The sequence below is a fragment of the Notamacropus eugenii genome, chromosome 5 (assembly GCF_028372415.1).
Source record: "Notamacropus eugenii isolate mMacEug1 chromosome 5, mMacEug1.pri_v2, whole genome shotgun sequence".
NCBI lineage: Eukaryota > Metazoa > Chordata > Mammalia > Diprotodontia > Macropodidae > Notamacropus > Notamacropus eugenii.
The window spans coordinates 336,182,260-336,201,387 of record NC_092876.1 but is presented as its reverse complement, the minus strand read 5'-3'; the positions used below and the strand labels follow the sequence as shown (position 1 = coordinate 336,201,387).

General features: G+C 43.8%; 1 protein-coding gene across 2 annotated transcripts; it reads right to left on the bottom strand.

Annotated features, from left to right (window-relative positions):
- Positions 1–10,510: 10,510 nt before the first annotated feature.
- Positions 10,511–16,496, bottom strand: ZDHHC19 (zDHHC palmitoyltransferase 19). 2 transcript variants are annotated; one of them, XM_072613665.1, is made up of 8 exons: positions 16,270–16,496; positions 15,501–15,622; positions 14,537–14,676; positions 13,299–13,471; positions 12,833–12,938; positions 12,208–12,293; positions 11,511–11,847; positions 10,541–10,793 (listed from the first exon to the last, which is right to left on the bottom strand). In XM_072613665.1, the coding sequence occupies exons 1-8, from the start codon at positions 16,458–16,460 to the stop codon at positions 10,707–10,709; spliced, it is 1,242 nt and encodes a 413-aa protein (XP_072469766.1). In that variant the 5' UTR covers positions 16,461–16,496; the 3' UTR covers positions 10,541–10,706. The 2 variants fall into 2 exon arrangements, with proteins under 2 accessions (XP_072469765.1, XP_072469766.1); XM_072613664.1 differs by lacking the exon at positions 12,208–12,293 and having other exon boundaries at positions 10,511–10,793.
- Positions 16,497–19,128: the final 2,632 nt, after the last annotated feature.

Here is a 19,128-nt window from a genome sequence, read left to right as displayed (position 1 = left end):
AAGCCTTAGTCACTGAATGGGGCTTGCCTCCATCAAACTGAGATCTGTTAAAGGAAAGGTCAAGGTCTCCCATTGTATCCTGAGCTATCTCCAGTTGTCCTGATTAGCATCTGGCCACTGCACCTGGTTGGCTTGGGAGGAGAGAGTGAGGCTGGTGACTCTGCACAGCCTTCCCTCACTCAAATCCAATGCATCACCTTCCTGATGTCATGGTCCTCTTTGAGGACAATGGACAAACTTAACTGCAACATTTTTCTCTTCCCATCCTCCTATCTTCCCTCTCCCTCCCCACACAACACCTCTTCCCCACCTCTTTGGTAAATGGCCACCTCTGAAAGTTGCCGGTCACAGGGTCACACACATGATGGCACTGCACAAGGTAGAAGAGATCAGCAATTTCCACAGTTCTCCCTGTACTCTTTACCTTCTAAATTTCCCAATTGTTCATCTTCCCTCATTCCTTCTAAGCCTGAGTTAGCCTATTACCTCTGTCACCACTGTTCCAGGTCTGTAAATGGGTCTGATGTTCACTGGTCAGCTAGTCCTGTAGTAGGTGAAAGGTTGAACTATGTGAACTCAAATTAACCAAGACTCCCAACTCTATAGCCAAAGATACCCCTGGATATTGTAAATCCTACATTCTCCCAAACTCCCTATATCGTTTACTAGATGTCTGGCTTTTTACAGTTGTCTCTTCCACATTACGACTTTCCATATCACAACCTTCCCCATTGGTTTCCATATATCACAGACTGAAAAAAGAAATTGAATGGAAAGTTTTGGGGAGTTTTGCAGAAACCACAGAGGATATGCAAAGGTGAGCACACAACACGGAAAAAGTTTAGCAACTCAGAAATCCATAAAATCTGCATATAGTATAGTATAGTATAATATCAACATTCTATTATCTAATACCTTAATAATTCAGACTTCTCCTCTGGTATAAAGGGAGGACCAAAAACTTTTACCCAGATTTTCCAGAATGGGGGAGGGCCACGCCCCTAACTCCCATGATGTGGAAGGAATAATTGTACTGTGCTGTCAGAAGGAGAGGGAATTTAAAGTTTAATTTATATTCAATTTAATTCAAAGTCCATTTAAAGTTCTAGTTTCTAACTGTCTTTGTTCTATTTGGTCATACAGGAGAGTAGGGTTTCCCATCCTAATATGAATTTAGGACATTTGGACATTGGAGAAAGAAGAAATCTTCATCTATAACTCAGTTTCCTCACTGATACAAAAAAGGGGTTAGATCTTTATGATTTCTAAGGTATTTTCCAGCTGCAACATTCTGTGATTCTGTGAACCCTGGGACAAATGGTTATGATACGGTGGAAAGCAGAGCTGCTAGGTAGCTCCATAGTGCAATGAATGTTGGGCCTGGAGTCAGGAAGTCAGTCCTGAGTTTAAATCCAGCCTCAGACACCAGCTGTGTAACCGTGGGCAAATCACTTAACACTGTTTGCCTCAGTTTCCTCATTTGTAAAATGAATTGGAGAAAGAGATAGCAAACCACTCCAGTATCCTTGCCAGGAAAACCCTAAATGAGGTCACAGAGTTGGACACAACTGAAATGAGTGAATAAAATGGTAGAAAGAGCTCTGGATTTGGAATCAAAGGACCTGGATTGAGTCCTGCTACTCACTAGTTAGGTGATCTTAGAAAAGTCACTTCATATCTCTGGGCATCATTCATATAATAAAGGGACTGAATGTATTTAGCAGAGTTAATACTTTTCTGATTTTAGGCAAGCCAATCCACTTATATAGGCCCCAGTTTCTTTATTATAAAATGAAAGGATGACACTAGATTATGGGGCTAGGGTGGCAGAATGCTTAGAAGACGGGACTAGGAATCAGGACTCATATTCCTGAGTTCAAGTCCAGCCTCAGATACTTACTGGCTGTGAGACCCTAGGCAAGTCACTTAACCCTGTTTGCTTCAGTTCCTTAGCTGTAAAATGAGCTGAAGAAATAAATGGCAAACCACTGCCAAGTATCTTTGCCAAGAAAATTCCAAATGGTGTCATGAAGAGTTGGACATGACTGAAAAAATGACAACAAACAACAACAAATACTAGATTATCTCAAAAGTCCCTTCTCCTCCAAAGTTAGGATCCTACATGCATAAGACAAAGTGCAAGAAAACTCCTTGTTGGAAACAGGCAAGTTAATTCACTGCCAGTAGAACTGTGAGTTGGTCCAACCAATCTCTAAAATAGTTTAGAAGTCTATAAGATAAATGACTAAACTGTTTGTGCTTTCTGACCCAGAAACTCCACTACTGTGGCTATCTGTCTCAAGAAGGTTATTAACAGCAAGGAAAGGCCCATGTTCACCAAGATATTCAGAGCAATATTATCAGCGATAGCAAAAACCTGGGGGTGAGTTGGGAAGTATGCCCAGTAGCTAGGGAATGGCTGAACAAATTATGACATGAATGCAGTGGACTATTACTGCATCATAATGAATGACAAACATGAAAAATTCATAGAAACATGGAAAGACCGGTGTGATTTGATAGAAAATAAAAACAAAAACTCCAAAGACCAGTATATATAATGTCTACAAAAATATGAATGAAATTAACATGAGGAAGCCACAAAACCAGATTCAAGTGCAACAGTTGGTGTGGGTTCTGAACTGTTCAAATGAAAAGACATTCATTCTGTTGGTTAATCAATAAGCTAACTGTTTTGGAGGATAGACTTTGTCGGGAGCTTTCATTGGGAAATGTCCATGATGTCCAAACAAAATGTATCATTAAATTAAAAAAAAAATAAAAAGAAGCAAGATGAGGTGTTGAAACAGATGAGTTCCCCCTCCAGGGTCCCATGATGCTATGACTCCTGCATCTAAGTTGGGAAATCTTTAGGTCATCTATTCATGGATAAAGGCTATGGCTTCACTAAGTGGTTAGAATCCTGCCTTCCCCAAGAGGTTTCTTTCCATTTCCAGCTCTGACCTCTTGCCAAATATTCCACAAGCCTCATTTCCCAATGTCTCCCTCACCCAGCAGGCCTGCAGAACCATAGTTATTTCTTGCCTCTATCTTTTCAAACTCAGCACCAGCCATAATTTTGGAAAGCAAGAACAAGGCAAAAAACAAAACAAAACACCTTACCACCAACCAGAAAGCAGAAGCAACCAGGGGCTTTCCTAAGGTGAAAATTCCCCATCTGCCTCTTTAATAATCTTGTCCTTCTTTTCCCCTAATCTTATGTCATAATTTCTCAGTATCTCTCCTCCCTTTTCTCCCCAAGAGGCAAAACCTCAGTAATGAGTGTTAGCTTTCGTTCACAATCCAGGCTATTTTTTTTTTCAAAAATGCTTTCATATATATAATTCTTGCAATAACTGAGAGTTGTAGGTGAAACTGTCTAACTGACCCTTGACAGATGAGGAATACGCATCTATGCTCGTCTCCCTCTTTAGAATGGAAGATCCTTGAACGCCGTACACAGAAACAATGATTATGTAATGATGATCAAATGTGAAAGACTACTTGCTCGATATGATGGTCCAAGACAATCCCAAGGACTCAGGATGAAAAGTGCTATCAACCCTCAGACAGAGATTGATGAATTCTGAGGGCAGACTGAAGCATAATTTTTTTTCAGTGTATTTTTCTTGCTTTTCTTTTTGCAACATGGCCAGTATGGAAATAGGTTTTGCATGGTTTCACACATATAATGAATCTCTCACGTTGCTTGCCTTTTCAGTGGGTGAGGGAGGGATGGGAGTGAGGGAGAGAATTTGGAAATCAATTTTTTTAAAACAAATTTTAAAAATAAATGAATGAATAGTTAAATAAGTATGCGGGGGGAGGAGGGGGGGAGACAAGAAGAATGGAAACTCCCTGAGAGTAGAGATTGTTCAATTCTTTCCATTTATATCTCTAGTGCCTAAGACAGTGCCTGACATAGAGAAGGCACTTATTAAATACTTGGATTGATTAGTTGGTTAAAGGAATGAATACATGGAGTTGAAGGAGGTTACACAGTGAGTTTGTTAGTAACAGGGCCAAGACTAGACTCCTAATCTCTTAAATTCAGTTCAGAGCCCCGGTTTGAACACACTGCCTCTGTCCACTGTGATGCCTGGATTTCATTAATATCAGTTACAGCAGACATTTATCAAGAGCTTGCTATGGGCAGGGCACTGTGCTGAGCCTTAAGGGTACAAAAGATAATTGTGAACCAGACCCTGCTCTAAAGGAAATTGTAGCCTAAAGGCCAGCAAAGGGGAAGAGGTAGAAATGCGATATCTTCAGATAACTGATAAAAGGAAAGGGTAATTTGCCCAAAGGCACACTGGGCTGATAAGTGGGAGAGCCAGACCTGGAACCTAGGTCCCTTGTCTCCAAAACTCACAAAATCCTAAAAGTGGAGAGATCATCTAGGGTTCCAGCCTCCCTGCCCCCTGACCCTCCCCAGCCAGGAGAAGGTTGGATTCGTGTCTAGAGCTTTCATAAAGAAAGTTTCCCATTTTCTGACTCGTTGGTCCAGACTCCCTGCTGACTGCCGCCCCAGTCTCACTTCTTCAGAGACAAAGGCAGAAATAAACCTGCTCTTCCTTCCTCCTCACCCCCCCATCTCTTTCTTAGACCTCATCTTCCCTCAGAGCTACTCACTACCTGTGCCCATGAGGAAATGACTTCTAAGAAGGCAGTTTCAGGGGTGGCATTAGGGCAAAGCAGAGCAAAGGGCAGGGCAGGGACAGGGCTGGATTATCAGGGACTCCCTGCTGGCCAATTTATTATCAGAAGTGAGCCTCCCTCTAGCTTCAGGCACTTCTTTGGGGGCTGCTCATGACTGATCCTATGGTAACGCATATCATCTCTGCTCCTTTGGTCCTCTGGAAGGGCCACAGGAGCAAAACCAGCTTTCCTGTCTTTGCAAAAAGAAAAAAGAAAGAAAGAAAAAGGAACAAAAGAAGAAGAAAGGGAGGGAGGGAAGGAAGAAAGAAGGAAGAAAAGGGAAAAGGAGCAAGAAATAAGGAAGGGAGGCCCCATTTGGGGTTTTCATGGCAGAGATACGACAGTGGTTCGCCATTTCCTTCTCCAGCTCATTTTACAGATGGGGAAACTGAGGCAAACAGGGTGAAGTGACCCAAGGTCACACAACTAGTAAGTTTCGGAGGCCAGCTTTGCACTCAGGTCTTCCTGCCTCCAAGCCTGGCACTGTATCCACTGAACCACTTAGCTGACTCAAGGGACTGTAGGATCATAGGATCTTGAACTAGAAGGGAGATCATAGGGTCCTAGAATCACCAAGTTAGGGACCTAAGAGGATGTCTAGTCCACCCTCCTCTTTTTACAAACAAAAAAACTGAGGCCCAGTGGTAAACGACAGTCAGGAACAGACCCTTGATTCTCCTGTATCTACACTACTCCTATGCTTCTTATCATCTGCTGCCATGTACCATTTATCTTTTGAGGTCTGTGCCCTGCCTCTCCAATTAGGACTCTATACTTCTTTAAAAACTAAAAGTAGGAAGCATTTGTACAGCACTTTAAAGTTTACAAAGCACTTTACAGTGTCAATTTATTTGATATTCACAAAAAAACCCATGGGAGCAATGCTTTTATTATTCCCATGTTCTACGTGAGGAAACTGCTGGGTGTGGGTCCTTCTTTCTCTCTCCGCCTCCAATACTCTACAATATTTTTTTTTCTTTCTTCCTTCTTTCCTTCCTTTCTTTTTTTAAAGACCTTTATCTTCAGAAACCAGCCAATTTTAAGTTCCCTGGTCCCATGTCTAATTTAGAAAATGGTACATTAATTAGAGTTGGAAAGGATCTTGGAGATCTTGTTCAACTTTTTTAGTTTACAGATAGGGAAACTGAGGTCCAGAGAGGGGAGTGACTTACCCAAAGTCATACAGCCATTTATCAGCAGAGCTGGGACTAGAACCCATGTCTCTTGTGTCTCACTTTTCTTGTCAACATTGAACTGCTTCCAGGGGCCTGCTACAGTCAGCTCAAACTTGCTCAGGGAGAGATGGTTATCAGATTTTTCAGTGTAAACATTTCCAGCTTGAAAATCTAGATTTTAAAAAGTGGGCAGCTAAGAGAGAGAGACAGAGACAGAGAGAGACAGAGACAGAGACAGAGACAGAGAGAGAGAGAGAGACAGAGACAGAGAGACAGAGAGAGAGATCAAAACCCTTATTCAAATGACTTTCTACTAAAAGGCAGAGGGGAAAAGGAGAAGCTTTCAATGGCAACCCAAAATACTACAGTGTAAGAGAGGAACTATCTATCTGGGTGAAAAACCCCATACTTTGACTGATCTATCAAAACACCCAGAGGACAATATAAGCCATGGGACCCCAGTTTGCTCATATGACTGTTTAGTTCAATTGCCTAATTTTGTAGAAGGAAAAACTGAAGTTCAGAGAGGTCCTGATTTGCCAGAGGTCATGGTAAGCAATAGAACTAGCCCCAAACAAGAGGCCCAGCTGTCTAGGAAGGGCACCAAAGGTTCACATGGCTGGCCCCACCCTCCCTAGGTACTAATTCATCTGAGAGGGTTTAAGAATTGGTCTGGATCTATGGGGAGGAAGCAGGGGAGAGTGGAAAGGGAGATAGGGCTTCTAGACATCTTCAACTCATGGCCAAGCAGTTTCTCTCCCTGTAAAATTAAGGGTTTCTTTCTCTTGTCCCAAACACTTCTTAAGCTTCTGCTTGGGTAGGAGGTGGGAGGAGGGGGGTCAACAGAGCCTTCTGGGCCTGCCAGAAGCCCAGTAGCCAGCCTTGTAAATGCTGGCATGCCCTGATAATTCCCCATTCTTCTTATCAGGACCTAAGGAGAGCCTGGTGGGGTGAGTTGGAGGAGGAGGAGGAGAAGAAATGGTACTGGAGGGGGAGGATTCTACACCCAAATAATCCCCTCCTATCCTCAACCTAGAGAGGAACTGAGAGCTGAAGTAGGGATAGTGGAACAAATGGAATGTATATATGGGTTGTCAACTAGACCAAAGTGACCTCTTACCTGTGGATGGCAGGAGCCAAACAGAGCAAGCTAGAGACAGGGAGAGTCAGGAATCAAACAGAAGTTTAATTTCAAAGTGAGGGAAATGGGTTTGCAAGCAAAGAGGGGATCTAGACATGGGCTGAGGCCTGTCCTTAGTGGGGGGACCTGAGGCAGTGCTGAGAGAGCTCAGTAATTATATCAACGGTTGGGCAGTGAGCTATAGCCCTGACAATGCAATGTGACCAGTTTGATTCATAACAGAGATTCATGATCAGAATTGGTCCAAGCTTGTCCAAGCTCAGAGAACACCTGGTGCTGATCAAAGCAATATAATGATAGCACGGGATTTTTTCAGAGCAGTGACATCATCCAGAGGGTGAGTGCAAAGGACTGTTGTTATGCCAAGCTTAGGGCACAGCCTGCTTGCTGGGCCTTAACTCTGGAAAACAGGGGGTCTCTTAATATCTTGACAAGGTGATGGAAAAAACTCACATGCAGTGATGGAAAGGTCTTGGGAAGAAAGCTGAGGGATTTTGCATAAAAAGCACAGGATTCTTTAAAGAGATTAGCCATGATATGGCTTATTCTTTGGGACTGTGACTTGAAGAATGGGGCACAGTTTGAAGTCAGGCACCGAAGCAATGTCAGGTCCCCAAAGTTCCTTGACAATGTAGCTGAAATGTCTATGAGCCTAAGCTTGGAGATGGTGTTATTCTCTCCCAACCACAATGGGGTCCCTATTCCACATTTGTTCAGTCATTTCAGTTGTGCCTGACTCTTCCTGATCCCATTTGGGATTTTCTTAGCAAAGATACTGGAGTGGTTTGCTATTTCCTTCTCAGGCTCATTTCACAGATGAGGAAACTGAGGCAAATAGGATTAAGTGACTTGCCCAGGGTCACATTGTTAGTGTCTGAGGACTGATTTGAACTTGGGTCTTTCTGACTTCAGGCCCAGTGCTCTATCCATTGCGACACCTAGCTGCCCACTACTACACACTACTACACTCTATATATACTAGCCCATACTGCAGCCTCCTACAATAAGCCAAGTATCTCAACTATGAGATAAAACTTTAGGAGAGAGGGAGAATTTGAGGTATCTCAGTTCACTTACCTTCTGCCCCTCATCCCTCAGCCTTTAAGAGCCTAGGCTGTTGCTGGAATTTTTGGCCCAATCTTTATTTCTCAAGCCTCCCTCCCATGCTCATTTCAAAGACTAAAGCCCCCTCCTTTCTGTCCCAGTCTGGTCCCCACTCAGAAAGGGAGATAGAAGAGGAACAGTTGTGAGCACTGCTCCTTTCTAAGCCAAGCCTTGAGCTAAGTGTAGGTAGGTCCTGGTGAGTGTGTGCTCATATTCACAGACTTGTGAGTAGGAAATGACTAAAAGGATGAGTCCTGTGGTTTCAATTTTACAATGTGAGGAGATAAGTCAAGTATTTTTAAAATATTGTAAAAAAAAAAAAAAAAAGGTGATGGGGATTTCCTAAGACCAGACTGGGCTGGTCTTTTAACATGAAAATATGTATAGTGAGTGACAAGGTGAATGGGTTATCAGGGTGTCAAGAGTTTGGCATGGAACATGACTGGGAGGTACCATGAAAGATAGGATTGGGGCTGAGGGAGAGAGGGATGCCTGAACATTATTAGAAGTATAAGGCACATTGATGCGTTGTGCTCCAGCTCATCAGATCATGGGAGCTAGAGATGGAAAGGGCCTTGGAAATCATGAAGTCCAACTCTCTCATGGATTGTTATGGAAGACACTAGCTGGATCAAGTGAGATGAGCAGCTATCAGAACAGGAGGTTATAATAGGAATGAACTGGGAACCCAAAGGGGAAATGACCTCACACCTGTGGAAACCAAGAAGATGCTAACATCAGTAGTTCCCACCAGCATGGGAGGCTCAAAAGTAGATTGACTGTGTATCAGTGGAGAAAATGCTGAATTTAGACCTTAAAGACTTGGGTTTTAATCCTGGCTCTAACACTTACCAATTGTAACAACCTAACTCCCAGGGTTATTATGAGAATACAATGAGACTCTTGTCAATCACTTAGCAGAGCAGATGGTACATAGTAGGTCCTTAATGCTTGTTTTCTTCCTTCTTTCCCATGAGACCTTGGGCAAATCATATAAGTATTCTGTGCCTCGATTTCTCTGTCTATAAAATGGGGGTAATATACAACCTATCTCATGGAGTTATTCAGAGGAAAATGCTATACAGATGTGAGCTGCTCTTGACCTCCAAACCACCTCAGTCCATAATCTTCCCTATCCTTAGAAAAGTAAGACAGGTGGGACCAGCCCTTGTCCTCCACACATCACTCTGGTTAATGGTTGTTTTTTTAAAATTATTTGTCTTAACACTTGTATAAATCTGTTTCCCTCCTTTTCTGGACCAAAGTCAGTTCATTTCTATCTGATTTCACCTACATAAAAATGGGATGGAATCGCGCTTTTGATTTTCTTGTACTTACCCTGTATGGATGGTCCTTCTCAAGGATGACCCCACAGGGTGAACTGACTGAGATAATCATAGTCCTCTGTCCAAGGCCTAGAGTAAGTAGAGAGGAAACCTAACCACCACAGGATGAGGGACTTACGAGCTGGAAAGGACCTTGTGTTGTTCAGTTGTGTCTGACTCTTTGTGACTTCATTTAGGATTTTCTTGGGAGGCATACTACAGTAGTTTGCTATTTCCTTCTCCAATTCATTTTACAAATGAGGAAACTGAGGCAAGCCAGGTTAAGTGATTTGCCCAAGGTCACACAGTAAGTGTCTGAGCCTGCATTTAAATTCAGAAAGATGAATCTATCCTGATTCCAAGTCTAGTGCTTTATCTACTGTGCCGTACAAAGGACCTTAGAGGACATCTAGTCCAAATCCATTTTACAGGTGAGGAAACTGAGGCCCAGAAAAGGCAAGTGACCTATCCAGGGTTGACTCTGAGTTGAGAGTAGAACATAGGTCTTCAGGACTCCAAGTCCAGCACTGCAGTAGGCGTAGACTCATGGGTGTTGTTTCTGGTTCCCCCACCCCGTCACACATTTTTAACCTTGGCAAGGGGGAACCCACATCAACAGTGAGTGAAATGGAGGGAATGCTTTCCATGTTTATGTGTGGATCCCAGCCCAGACAGACATGGTGGGAGTGGGAGGTTTGTAACACAAAGCATTTCATAAGCCCCAGGGACCTAAACCAGATATGAGATACTCCACTCTAGCAAATGCACAGGAGAATGAATGAGTCATAAATAACTGTCTGCTGCCCTCTCCAGCCAGAGGGCAGCAGCAACTACACCAGTCAGGAGAGGCTAAGGGGCATGGAGATGCACTGACTCATGTTTGGGGACAGAGCTAATGTTCCTTTTGGAGGAATATTTAAGGACCATAAAATGTAAGACCTAGAAGCAAGCTTTGCTGCATTCTGGGCCAACGTTCTCATTTTGCCCATAAAGAAATGAGAGCCCAGAGAACCTTCCCTAATGTCATCTAGGGAGTAAATAGGCAAAGACTTTGATGCATCCAGTGTCCTTTCTACCACTCCACACTGCTCTAGGAAGCTAGTAAAAGGTTATTTAATGGAGACTCTAGAGGAATTAAATACTCCCACCAGTGAGAGCCAGAATGGGAAGAGGGCAGGATGGGATCTGGGAATGGGGAATGGGGAATATTGTGGCTCAAGGGAGAGAGCCCAGGGAGAGGTGGTCTTGGCATAGCAGAACTCCTTAGCAAGGGCTGGCTCCAGGTGAATGGATCCCCAAAGCTTGTCTCTGGCCCTCTCTTAGTTGAGGAAGAACACCCACACTCTGAAGCTGAGCAAAGAGAGAGAAACAGTTGGGAATATACCCATGGTGCTCTGGGGATTTCCCCCTACCCTGAACCCTATCATCCAGTTCACACACACATACACACACACACACACACACACACACACAAACACACACACACACACACACACACATCCTTCCCCACTAGCATTGGCAAACAATGGAAGATCCCTTGCTCTATTATCTCAAGGTGGCCTTCAGAGAGCAAAGGATAGAAGGGACTTTGAAGTCTACTATTGCATTCTTTTAAACAAGGACATTATGACCCAGAGAGGGGAGTTTACTTACCCAATTCATATAGCTAGTAAATAGAAGAGCTGGGGCTAGAACCCATGTCTCTTGGCTACCAATACAAGGCTCCCTCCTCTACACTTGGCTGCCTTTACCCACCCCATGAGGGTCATAGTGATTTTGCATAGGGTGATGCTACACCCCCACCCCTCACCCCCAGGGTACTGGGATGTATTTCAGGCAGTCTTCCGGTTCACCTGCCCTTTTCATGGGTAGGGACATGCAGTGGCCAGTCTGTCCCTGGAATCTATGGAGTAGCCTGGCATCGTGGAAAGACCCAGCATGACTGATGGAGCCTATCACCCTGAATGTAGTTATCTCCTGGGGTTGCCCCTCCCTGGATCCTCCCCACACCTCCACATACATTTATACCCCTTTCCCCTTTACAAACACAAAGTCTTTGTCCCTTACCTTTGGCGGAGGAGCCTCTTCCCCTCCCCCTAATGGACCTCTCCCAGACCACGGTTTCATGTGGAAGAGTTGGGGGGCGAGCATGGGAACAGAGTGTGAGCCTGGCATATTGGCAGGGTGGGGTCTTGGCATGCTGGTAGGGTGAAGGCCTGGCACAGCTCCAGTAGAATGAAGGGTGGGCACAGTGACAGCATAGGGACAAGACACACCAGAGGACTGAGAGTAAGGCACAGGGATGGGGCAAGGGGCAACATGCCACTGAGGGGAACATAATCTGGATATTTGAGCTCTGTCTGGCCCCACCACTCTCTGCAGCCGGATGGCTTTTGCCATATACCTGGGAAAAAGAAAACAACCCATTTACTTGATCTCTTCTCCCATCCCTTCTTCCTAGAAGGAAGAATGCCAGGGTTCTGGGCCCATAATATTTGCACTGCTCCAGGCAAGTTGCTTCCCACACTCCCACCCTCCTCCCTCCCCATCCTTTGAAGCTGAATAGCCCACTTTAGAGAAGCTGGGCTGGGGAAAATGGGAGGGTTGGCAATAGCCAGCAATGCTGCATCCAGCTCTTCATGCAATGCCCTGGGGACAGGGTTGGAGAAAGGGCCAAAGAAAGGAGACTGAGGATAACTAGAGAAGTCGGGGGGCTGGGAAAGGGTTAGGGAGGCAACCCACTCAGGTTGGGGCCCCAACTCACTTAGGTCCCAGCGGTGCACAAAAGGTTAAATACCAGTTACTGGCACAGCCCAGGTCAAAGGGATTATAACCCTGCAGGTAACGGCACTGGGAGAAGCAGGAGGAGAGTTGGTAACTCGTACTTACTGCATAGTCTTGTATAGATAGTCATTGGATAGTATTTGTCTTAGCTTTCTTAATGCCTCCTCCAAAAATCTCCCTCATAACAATATAAGCACCTTGAAGGGCTGAGTCCCATTTCATCTTTGGGTCTCCCGCAAATAGCACAATGCCTTCCTTGCAAGGAGAATGGGGTGTGCTTAATGAATATTTAATATAAATATTTAAAGGTCAGCAAGACATTTTATATGTTATCTCATTTTGCTTTCACAAACAACCCCGGGAGGTAAATGTCATTATGATTCCCATAACTGAGGCTGAGAAGATGTGACTGGTCCAGAGTCACACAGCTGGTGAAAGCCTGAGGCAAACTTTGAACTCAGATCAATCGTAGTGACACCTAGCTGCCTAGATGTGTCTTGAATGAGAGAGGAAGAGAGGAAAGAAAGCTCTTGGGAAACAGGACTATTGAGACCCTCCCGAGATGACCCCCACCCCAACGCTCAAGCCCAGGGCCGCTCCTGTACCTTGACCTCATAGGAGCGTTCAGCCGAGCTCACGGACAAAGCTTGCATGAACAGCAGCAGTAGCAGGGGCAGCAGAAAGGCTGCAGCTGGGACAGCGACCACAATGCTGGCAGCTAGGCTAAGGGGGCAGACCCACTGGCCCTCTTGTCCGTCCCTGCCACCCTCTCTTCCCCATCCTGATTTCACCAGCCCCTTCCCTGTCTCCTCAGTGGTTCCTTTCTTCCTGTCCTCCTTCCCCAGTCCCTTCATTCCTATGCCTTCAGCCTTACCTCTCCCTCTCCCTGACCCATCATTCCCTGTCTTCACTGCCCTCCCCTCTGATCCCTTCCCCTTTCCCATTCCTCCTCCTGGTCCATAGGATCCCTCTTTCCTGGTCCCCTTCCTTCTGCATAGACCCACCCCCTGATATCTTCCCCTCCCCTCCCTTGCCCAGAAGTCCCAGCCCCAGTGGTCCTGAAGAGGATACGCGAAGGCCTTATCTACAGAGAATGGCTGTTGGAACGTTTGGACGAGGAAGGCCAAGCAGGCAGAAAGCAGGGCCCCCGTGTAGAGGCAGAGCGAGACCACTAGCACCATGAAACATCGGAAGTTGCGTTGGCCAATGCAATTGTTGACCCATTTGCAGTGGTGATCAAAGTCCTGGGAGGAGTGGGGTGAAATGGGGCTGGGGGCTCAACTAAGGAATCCCTATACCTCAAAGCCTCCCTTTCCTGGCTCTTACCTCACCACTCATTTTATCATTTCCTTTGCACTCCCCCTGTCCCCCCCCCCCTTTTTTGCCCTCCCACACACTGGAAGAAACTGAGAGACCAATTAGACAAGAAGTTTGTCCCTTGGTCTGGTAAGCCTGAAAGCTCATCCTTTCAGTGAGGCCATGAAAGGAGAGTCAGACCAGCAATCTCCCATTCGTTTTAATTCTTCTGTGCAACATGACTAATGTAAAAATGTGTTTAATGGGAATGTATGTGTAGAGTCCATGTATGATTGCATATCATCTTGCGGAAGGAGGAGAGACAGGGAGAGAGAGGAGAATTTAAAACTTATGGAAGTAATTATTGAAAACTGAAAACAAATAAATTAATAAATCTGAGGGGAAGAAAAGAAACTGATAAGTAAGTAAGTAAACCCACATCTTCTGACGCCAAAATCAAAAAGCTTGTTCCACACTAGGATGCTACCTAAAGTCTCATCACTAGTCAGTGACAGGGCTGGAAATCAAACCCAGATCTGATTTCCAAGGTCAGGGCTCTCTTGACAGCACCAGATGCATCTCTGCTTTTTATAGACATGCCTGATGCATGTATACACACATGTTCCCTTCTGTGGTGGGGCTAGCTCACATGTGACATGTTTTAGAACAGTCTTACAAGGTTTTCTCCTCATAAATGTCTTTATGTGATGCAGGGGAAAATTGGATTGTTGTATGGGAAAGGCCACTAGATTTTTTTGTGCAGAGACTTGGCCTTAAATCCTAGCTCGGAACCTTTGGTATGACCACATGCAAGTCATATAACCTCTCTGAGCCTCAGTTTCCTCATCTGGAATATGGAGATAATCCTTTCAGTGTCTTATGTCAAAGAGGTTGTTGTGAGGAAGGTACTAGAGGAAATGTGGGTTACTAGTATATCCATTTGTGTTTGATCCACAGATTCTGTAAGTGGGTGGGAGTCAGGAAGCCAACCTAGATGCACATCCAGGACTCACCTCCACACAGATGTTGCACCAGGGACAGTGGTAGGTCCGGGGAGGACGGTGGTAGCAACACCTATGGCACCACTGCAGGTGGAAAGCTCTCTTGTTCACCCAAACCACTTTGATGGCCAATGGGCACTGCCACTCAGAACCTGGCCATGGAGAGAGGCAGGAAACACCTGATGATGCTTACATCCCCATAAGCAGCTGGTCACCAGAACAATGGACTAGAGACCCTTGAGTTTCCAGGTTCTAGGACTCTAAAGAACCCTCCCTGAAGGGAGGGAGCAGGCTAGAGGAAAGAGTAGAGCAGAGACATTTGCAGGTGCATCCAGGCCCAGGGGATAACCCTACCGGGACACCTGAATGTCTAAAGCACGTAAGTGTCCCAGCAGGAGGAGTTTTGATTTAGAAGTCAGGCCTTTGGAGTCATTGTTGGCCTGCCTTTTAAGGTGGAGTTGAGGAAAGGAGTGGGGCAAACAAAGGAAAAAGGGGTATTGGGAAGACAAAGTAGGACACGTTCAATAGGATGGAAGAAGGGGCACATTCTCCTTATCATTCTCCTCCACAACTGCTGGGTTTCTCCCCTCTTCTTCCTTTCCATGCTTCTTTTACCCTCTTCCAGAACCAGTAGGAAAAGGAAGTCACTCAAACCAGTTCCTTTCTTTTACAGAGACCCCAAGAGGGAGAATGCCTTCTCAAGCTACACAGCTAATGGGTGGCAGAGTCAAGAAGAGACTCCAGGTCTCTTAGTTCCCAGCTCACAGCAGAACCCTATTTTGACTTCAGAAGTTCCTTGAGTCATGGCTTGATAGTTTGGGAAACACAGCTTCTGGAAGCAGAAGGAGCAGAGGCAAATGTTTTGGGGAAACTAAGGCACATGACTTGCCTGATCTGTGGTCACCAACCCACCTCCTCCTTCCCACCCCTTTTACTTCTTGGAGTACAAGGTCTCAGACAGGCAGGAGAACCTCACCTCGGTGGAGAATGCCAGGGTCAGAGAAATTGAGAAAAATAAGACTGACCACAGTGGGAACAAAAAGGAACCCGGTGATGGTGGGAAACACCCAGTCACCATGTTGAGCAAGCCACCTGCAACTGAAAAGAGAACCAACCCCAGACTAAGTTTCCTTTCCAGTCTTCTCTCCGCTCCCCCATGCAATTCCCCTCCCATCCAACTCACCCCAACCTCCAGGGTTCAGTAGGACTAAAAGGAAGGCGTATCAAATGCAAATTTCCGGAATTGGATATTGTCTCACATCTCATTATCTCAACCAATGTCCCAACCTAACATTATACAGGTGGCAGACTGTTCTAAGGCAGTGAGAGGATGAGAATTCCAGTTCTAGATAACTGATGGAGCAAGAAGGTTCAGGGAGTATGGCCCATTTCAGTACAGTGGCCATGTTTTACCTACCAACCAATCATTTAAGGCCATGAGGTATCTGGGTAGGCTTTGGAGAAGGACAGGGAGATTACCTTGGATCAGCCCAGAAGACTAAAGAGAATAGCAGGGACATTGGCTTGGAGAAAGGTAAGCATCTCACTAACAGGGTGCGGTTATGGGTATCTGTGAGATGCTACAATTACCATAAGGGATGAGGGACCACTCTAGCAGATCCTCCCTCTCCACTTGGGATTTCTGCAAAAGGAAAGGGGCCATGACCAGCTGGGCCATGGAGAAGGTGAGATGCCTGTGAGATGGGAAATTCGCGGGAGCAGAGAATTAAGAGAGACCCACTCACGGAAAGGAGAAGAACAGACCACTGATGGTGAGCAGCAATACAACGTTGAAGGCAGCAAAAACGCTAGACAGAGCCCAGGAGTGAGGCACATTCCTGTGCGGCACCCTCCTGGGGAGCATGACCAGGCACCCAGGGCCCCCAGGGGAGAGTAGAGCCACAGCTTGGCTCTCTCCCCCCTGCTGGCTACCCATGACCTGTCCCTAATCTTCAGAATCCTGTGAGAAGTTGCCAAGTCGATGGTAACCACAAGGAGGAGAATACAATGTGACATAATAATGGAGAAGGGAGTTCCAAAGGGAGAGAAAGACTTAGGAGTTTTCAAACAGAGATACTTCCATCTGGTTCTCCTGTTTTATTTCACTATTCTCTATCCCCTGGCTTCCAAGTCTATTGTCCAAGTTCTGTTACTATGAGGAATTATTTTCATAAGAATGAAAAAGATAGATAGATAGATAGATAGATAGATAGATAGATAGATAGATAAATAGATAGATAGATAGACAGACAGGTAGATAGATGATAGATATAAAAGTAGATAGAGAGACAGACAGGTAGATTAGACAGACAGACAGACACACAGATAGATAGATAGATAGATAGATAGATAGATAGATAGATAGATAGATAGATAGATAGATAGATAGATAGATAGATAGATAGATAGATAGATGATAGAGACAGGTAGATAGATAGACAAATAGGTAAAAATAGACAACATTTATGAAGTGTTTACTATGAATCAGGCACTCTGCTAAGGACTAAGATACTGAAAAGTGGGGGAGAGGAGGGGAAAGATATTCAAACTCAAAACTAAGGTGAGGAGATAACCAGGAATTGATGAAGTTAAGGTGAAAATTCACCTATCAGATCCTGAGGACACAGGAATAGACGCCAAATTTTCATTAGGGTAGAGATGGCCAGAGCAAAGGGCCATGGTGAAGAACCAGTGGGGATATGGCATGGAAACCTGAACCTCACACATGGCTAGGCAGCTATTGATGCTTAGGGATAAAAAATTTGGGGAAATATATTGGAAACATCTTTGGCTGACCACTACTTAAAAAAAAAAAATCTAGCCAGAAGTTACTGAAAGGTAACTTGCCTGGTCTCTACCCCACCAATTTTTAAAATAATAATAATTATTATTCCAGTGATTTCATTGATGCAGGAACCTTTTCATGAAGAACTCCACTCTATCAATGTTAATAGGACAACTCCTACCAAATTCCTTTTATGACACAAATATGATGCTGATACCTAAACCAGGAAGAGCTACAACAGAGGAAGGAAATTATAGACCAATTTTCGTAATGAATATTGATACAAACATTTTAGATAAGGCACTAGCAAGAAGATTATAGCAATATATTCACAAGAATCATACATTATGACCAGGTAAGATTTGTACCAGGAATGCAGAACTGGTTCAATAATAGGAAAACTATCAGCATAAGTGACCATATTAATAAGAAAAGTTTTTCTCATTCCTATTAAAAACACTAGAGAGCATAGGAATAAAGGGAGCTTTCCTTAAAATGAGAAAGAAATGGAAGGAATTAGCATAGGCAATGAGGAAACAAAACTATTATTCTTTGTAGATGATATGTTGGTATACTTAGAGAATCCAAGAAAATCAACTAAAAAGCTAGTTAAAATAATTAACTTTAACAAAGTTGCAGGATATAAAATAAACCCACATAAATCATCAGTATTTCTGTATTTTAAGCAACAAAGCCCAGCCACAAGAGATAGAAAGAGAAATTCCTTTTAAAATAACTATAGACAGTATAAAATATTTGGGATCCTACCTGTCAAGACAAATCAAACAACTATATGAACACAATTATAAAACACTTTTCACACAAAGTCAGATATAAACAACCAGAAAAATAAAAATTTCTCATGAATAGGCAGAGCCAATATAATAAAAATGACAAGTCTGCCTAAACTAATTTACTTATTCAGTCCCACACTGATCAAACTACCAAAAACGTTTTACAGAGCTAAAAAAAAATAACAAAGTTCACATAGAAAAACAAATGGTCAAGCATATCAAGGGAATTAATGAAAAAAATGCGAAGGAATACTGTACCATAACTCAAACTATATTATATAGTAGTAATCATCAAAACTACCTGGTACTGGCTAAAAAACAGTGGCAGATCAGTGGAATAGAGAAGGTACACAAGACACAGTTATAAATGACCATAGCACCCTAATGTTTGATTACCTCAAAGATCCCAGGTTCTGGGTTAAGAACTCAACTATTTGATAAAACTGCTGGGAAAACTAGAAAACAGTATGGTAAAAACTAGATATAGACCAACATCTCATGCCATATTTAAAGATAAGGTCAAAATGGGTACGATTTAGACATAAAAGGCAATACTATAAGCAAATTAGGAGAACAAAGAATAGTTCACCTGTCAGATCTATGGAGGAGAGAAGCATTTATGGCCAAACAAGAAATAGGAAGCAGCACAAGATGTAAAATGGATAATTTGGATTATATTAATCTAAAGATTTTGCACAAACAAAACCAAAGCAATCAAGATTAGAAGGAAAGCAGAAAGCTGGGAAACAATTTTTTATATCAAATGTCTCTGATAAAGACCACATTTCTCAAACAAATAGTGAACTGATTCAAATTTATAAGCATACAAGTCATTCCCCAATTGATAAATGGTCAAAAAAATGTGAAAAGGCAGTTCTCAAAGTAATCAGAGTTATCTATAGACAAAAAAAATGTTCAGAATCACTATTGATTAGAGAAATGCAAATTAAAACTACTCTGAGATACCAACTCACACCTATCATATTGGTTAATATGACAAAAATGGAAAGTGATCATTGTTGAAG